Below are 6,000 nucleotides of genomic sequence, written 5' to 3'. Positions count from 1 at the left end.
AGAGGGACAACTATGGTATGCAGCAGTGACATAAAGGGGAATTGTGGAGGTCTCTTTGTATTTTAAGACAGATATGAGGATTTCAGAAAGTTTACCCATCTCTTGAAAAATTATATTTCTTGCCGATGGTGTCTTATCTAAGTGTGTGTGTGTGTGTGTGTGTGTGTGAGAGAGAGAGAGAGAGAGAGAGAGAGAGACTGATTGAAGTCACCACACTTATCCATCAAGTTCAGGTACCAGTATGCCTTAAAGCAGACACGCACATCTTATTGGCACCAATCCTGTTATGTAAGTCTGTAACATAAAAGTTCTTTTAAATCCACCCGAGGCAGGGAATTATTATCTAATGAAAAGGTCGTAAAATATTGTGTCTTAACCTGTTGTAACTTCTCACCAGAATTAATAATAAAGCTAGTCTTGCCATCGTTGTAACGAGGAGACAGATTGGTGTTTTTCTCGATTTCCAGTATTGGTATTATTCATCTATCAGCAGAAATTGCAGTTTATCATTTGCTAGGTGAATGTCATGGATACGCGGGTTTGTTGCATGGTTCTGAGTTTAAAACATCATGACTTTAATTTATAACAAAACGCTTTATCAACTCTGTCATAATTAAAAGACCGACAAAATATTACTTTTAAATTAAATTTTTGACTGCCGTATTTTACAATACCGAAAAAGGAGTAAAGCATAACTGCTAAGAGCAGTTTGGGCATTTTTCTACCTTAGTCTTCATTTTGCTCTTGATTTTTACCATTGTAATAAGCACTGACTGCTTAAAAATAGGAATAATTAAATTTGGCAGTTTGATTATGCGTTGCGAACATGATTATTCCGTATGTGTCTTATATCTAATTAACATCCAGACATTTGTCACAAATAGCTTAAGGCAAACTACTGAAGGGCTAATAATTACCAAATCGTTTTGTGTTTCAGGTCGGTATAAAAAGATTGACTTGGTCCAGTTTTGACAGACTTCGACTTCAACCAAGCTCCAAGTCACACTTCAACAGTAGGCAGACGACAGTTCTTTCCGCCAAGATGATGAAGCTGATTCTACTCGCTGCTCTCGTGGCCGTGACAGCCGCCAATTGGTGGGACTCTGGGAGTAAAAGGTGTGTGTGTGTGTGTGTGTGTGTGTGTGTGTGTGTGTGTTAGTTGTGTATGCGTGTATGTGTGTGTGTGTGTGTGTGTGAGAGAGAGAGAGAGAGAAAGAGATTTACTACGGTATCATTGCTTGTTTCGTGATTTAATCTTATTTACATTCAGTTCATCTAACAGTGCAATTGGAATTAAAAAGGGGGTTGATCCGGACAGTCTGTTTTCTGTTAATAAGTAGCTGTTGAAATTGCCTAGCTAACTTTTGTTTAGAACCAAGTTACTGTTGTGGTTTCATTTTGTTCAGCGCTCGAGAATCGAGACAAAACAAGGGAAGAAATGATCATTTTATAGAGAAAATGATACGCTCAGCCTTTACTGCACGTCTAATAAGCAGAGTGCCACTGAAGACTGGCAGACTGACAGGCGACGTTTTCTTCTTTCATATTGATAATTTTGTCCCAATGAAATTGAAAAGTTATTTGGCTTTTTATTTTGTTAAAGGACTCACTATGGATATCAACCCGACGGATATGGAAATGGCTACAGCAGCTACATGAATTATGACCAAGGGTACGGATATGGAGGCTATGGATACAAAGGTGCTGGATACGGAAAGCCTCAATACGGAGGAAAGAAGGGACCATATACCCCATGGCGATATTAGTGGTAAGATTTCGTTTTCATTCACATTTTACAGTTTATTCGCGATTGTATAATTCAGCTTAATACGTGTAAACTTCAGCTAACTGCATGTTTCCTAATGGCTAGTTAAAACTAGTCAGAATATAAAAAAGGATGATAAACGAGTTTTAATTAACAATATGTAAATATGACATAACTTGGTCGTTCAATTGTTAAAACCGAACCGACCTATTCTGTATCATTTATCTGAATTGTGCTCGAGTCAAGGTCCAAATGTGTTCCACCAATCTTGTAAAAGCTCCAAGTTGACAGGTGTCGACACAGCCTCCTTTTTCAGTCTTGATAGTCTCCGCCAATAAGTACAACAAAGGGTTAAAAGCATTGAACTGTATTGATCTGAAGGAAGAGACTTTAGACAATTGTCTATTCATTAAGTCATGCATTGGTCCGTTTTTAATAGCAACCGTGACCCGTACCGTGTCTAAATGACATTATCAATCATTTTTTTTATATTACAGAAACTGATGCTGATAACCTTTATTCTGCAGTGTGCACAGCCGGACATGACGACATCAACCACGTGACCCATACCAAACAGATCCTTGCTCATATCATTCTAAATATCTTTACTGCTTTTGCCCATAAATAGACCGGTGCAATTTGGAAACATGTTCTGTATTACATGTATGAACTTTTTCAACGCTTATGCAATAAAATATGTGATGAAGATGTCATTTTGTTTTTAATCTTTTTTAACCAATATAAATTGTAAATGTCCATGGGAATTATAAGCGTTTTTTTTTTTTAAGAGAATCTTTATTTAAAAGGTCACATATACAGGGATCATATTTATAAGCTCATCATCGAAATCCACAGAAATGTGTCATCATCGTGTATGTTGTTTCTTTTGCATATCTCGCGATTAGACATGTATCTGCAACATGGTTCAGCCGTGTTTTAAAGACATGTTGATGCCAATGACAAAAAAACAGGGGTTTTATAAGGTTTGACAACCACTTTAGGCAACCACTTTCGTCAACAGAACTGTTGTATACTATTTATTTAAAATATGCCAACACATGCCATGTCAGCGTGGGCCCTTTTCTCGTGGCAACGTTCCTCATCAGAAACAGAACCTCCCTCTTTGAAGTACACATTGTAAATGCCAGAGTTTTTGAAATAAGGACTCTATAAATAATTGTTTTGGCATCAAAGAGACCCACTGAAGGCCTTGTATATTTACATATGTAAAACAGAATAGGCTTATTTTTCTTAACTGAAATATCAAGCTTCTAAGTTTTGCCATGGCCTGCTGAAATACAGAGACACTCGAATGTGTTTTTATTAAAAAATCACCTTAACTGATTTTATTCTGAGTGCTTGTAAAAGTTAAAAGAAAGTTATATTTTAACGATAGTACAAGCACGTTTAGAGGTCATGTATGAATTAATTATTTAATTACCAGAAGACACCACGACTAAATGTATTTCTTAGAAGACAAAGCATTATTCAAACTGACGCTTAATTAATAATGGCACCAATATCACGGATCATTATGACCTACGACAAGGACGACACAGTGTATGCCTTTGCAATTGTCTATATATACTTTCTTACAAGATTCTCTTAAGAAAGTAAACTTTACATGTAGTATTGAAAACCTACCAATCACAATAAAACACTCGAAGTTTCCTCCAAATAACAATAAAAAGAATATACTTTTATGCCGTTTCATTTGCGTAGGTCTGCGTTAGTTCTCTGAGTGGTTATCTAGTTATGTATTTTGACATTGTTTACTATAACATAATCATCAGTGTCATACAAAGAAAGTGCCAAGAGCATGCCTGATACTCTTTATAAACACGCATGGTAGTATTTGGTAATAGATTGTGGCTGGTGTGCTCGGAAGCAATGTGTGTAGTATTTGGTAATAGATTGTGACTGGTGTGCTCGGAGGCAATGTGGGTAATATTTGGTAATAGATTGTGACTGGTGTGCTCGAAAGCAATGTGGGTAGTATTTGGTAATAGATTGTGACTGGTGTGCTCGGAAGCAATGTGGGTAATATTTGGTAATAGATTGTGACTGGTGTGCTCGAAAGCAATGTGGGTAGTATTTGGTAATAGATTGTGACTGGTGTGCTCGGAAGCAATGTGGGTAATATTTGGTAATAGATTGTGACTGGTGTGATCGAAAGCAATGTGGGTAGTATTTGGTAATAGATTGTGACTGTTGTGCTCGGAAGCAATGTGGGTAGTATTTGGTAATAGATTGTGACTGGTGTACTCAGAAGCAATGGTTTCAAAATGACACGGTAGTGTTTGGTGCCCCATGATGTTGTTTTTTTATTTCTGTTATCGTTGCGATACAAATTGAACCCAAGGATTCGATTAGTTTAAATTGCACAATCGAGACAGTAACATTGTTAAAAGTACGCCAATCTTTGTAACAAAAATATTTGCAATGCACATAAGCCTTTCAAAACTAAACCAAGGTAGCTATTTTATAACGACCCAAAACACAAAACGAATGCATGATTATTACATTTTGGAACCGAATATTTTGCTTTAAGATACCGGTATTTGTAAAGGTAGGGATGGCTAAATAGGACACACGTGGAATACATTAACACTTTGGTTGCAATTACCAAGTATCGTCAGATCGGCCAAAATAATTCCCTTGATTTGTTAATGCTTGTGCTTATCAAATTCAGTAAAGGTAAAACATATTTTTCAAAAAATAAAAATTTGAGCCTCACGGTAGTAACAACTTGTTATGATCTTGCATTTACTTGTGTTGGGTTTTATAAGAAGTGTCTTTTAAGTACTTACAAGGATGTAGAAAAAACCAGTAGATTACATGTCTCTGCTAAGTAATGGATGTGGAGGTTGCGGCCATAACGCACTTATAAGCCACAAGGCATACTGCTTCGTGAGTCTGACTGATAAGAACAAATATTGTTAGTGCGCACGCCTTCCGAATCTCTTTCTCTCTTTCCCTTACAAACATACTGTTGCTCATTAACATAAAATGAATGTTAAATTAACTTGCCATCATCCGATTATTCTTCATCTATTTCAATAATTTTGTTTTCAATTAATTTATTCTTGTATACCGTCTTAATGGGGTCATGTGTACGTTAATAGTATTGGCTAGCTGCAGGACTGGGCGTGATGAAATTATCCTTCAAATATTTTTTTTATATTTTTACTCATAACGATGCCCTGCTTTTAATAATTTTGGTATCGTGTATTATTTTCAATTTTACTAAATGATCTCTCTCTCTCTCTCTCTCTCTCTCTCTCTCTCTCTCTCCTTTTGGATTCATATGTAAGCTCAGGCTTAATAGCAGGTGCACTTCTTCGCCGTTGTCTTAGTATTAACAAACATTAGCTAGCTTGTTCTAAAGCTATAAATCAATGCCATACCAAGTGTTACGAATGATTATAAGAACATTGACAATAAAAATAACATTTATTTTTGCTGTACTGCCCAAAGAAAATGACACCCGTACGCACGCTTAATGTGAACATGAAGCTTCGTTATACGTAGGAGAATTTCTAATGAGTCACAGTGACATTATATGCAGACAAGATCATCACCTTTTCCCTTACTGAGACAACAGGCGACGTTAGATTAGCATGACATGCATATTTTTACAGGGACTAAAATCATTGAAATTCTATTCATTAAAGAAATAATGGAAATTTTGTAAAGCATGTAGTCCTCTTTATTTCCCCCTCTCTCTCTATCTCTCTCTCTGTGTTTTGCGAGGGTTCATAATCTAATGAAAGCTGCTATCGTCCTTCTTCGCAGAGGAATCCTTTAATTAACTGGTTACCAGCAGACTGAGTAGAGCAGAGTGTCCTAAAAGCAACTTCGAGATTAATTGTTTTCCACATATGAACTTATGTTCAGTATATGGCTATGGAGAAAGTGTCCCCTTTTTTTTTTTTTTATTTTATCTCATATACTTGGAGTGAGGATTACATAAGGAATCGTTTTTTAAAAGGCTATTTTCTTGCTGACAATATGAGCGTTTTTACGTCCATGTGTTAGCAAAATGAATTCATTAAAGAACCCTCATAAAATCAGGACCCTAACGTTTTCAATATAAAAAAAAGAATCAAAAGGATTTGTCCCAGTTCTAATATCTTGATTTTGTTGTATAAGCCTCAGGGCCATTAGGACTGGACATGTTTATTTTTGGGAAGATAAGCAGAAGAGAGCAGAGTGGAGAACAACCCGTTTACAAC

The 6,000-nt window shown here is 36.2% G+C and overlaps 1 protein-coding gene across 2 annotated transcripts in view; it reads left to right on the top strand.

The window, feature by feature from the left end:
• Positions 1–6,000, top strand: part of LOC147761440 (uncharacterized) — a 30,746-nt gene that overhangs the window by 2,363 nt on the left and 22,383 nt on the right. The window contains exons 2-4 of one of the 2 annotated variants that reach the window (XM_087013623.1): positions 938–1,116; positions 1,604–1,768; positions 2,263–2,473. In XM_087013623.1, coding sequence (XP_086869749.1) covers positions 938–1,116; positions 1,604–1,766 — 342 coding nt within the window. In that variant the 3' untranslated portion in view covers positions 1,767–1,768; positions 2,263–2,473. Of the gene's footprint in view, positions 1–937; positions 1,117–1,603; positions 1,769–2,262; positions 2,474–6,000 lie in introns of those variants that run through there. The other variant, XM_087013622.1, reaches the window with a different exon arrangement.

Source organism: Lingula anatina, chromosome 5 (genome assembly GCF_051362555.1).
Source record: "Lingula anatina isolate TDL-2025a chromosome 5, LinAna3.0, whole genome shotgun sequence".
Classification (NCBI taxonomy): Eukaryota; Metazoa; Brachiopoda; class Lingulata; order Lingulida; family Lingulidae; genus Lingula; species Lingula anatina.
This window is presented reverse-complemented; position numbering and strand designations above follow the sequence as displayed.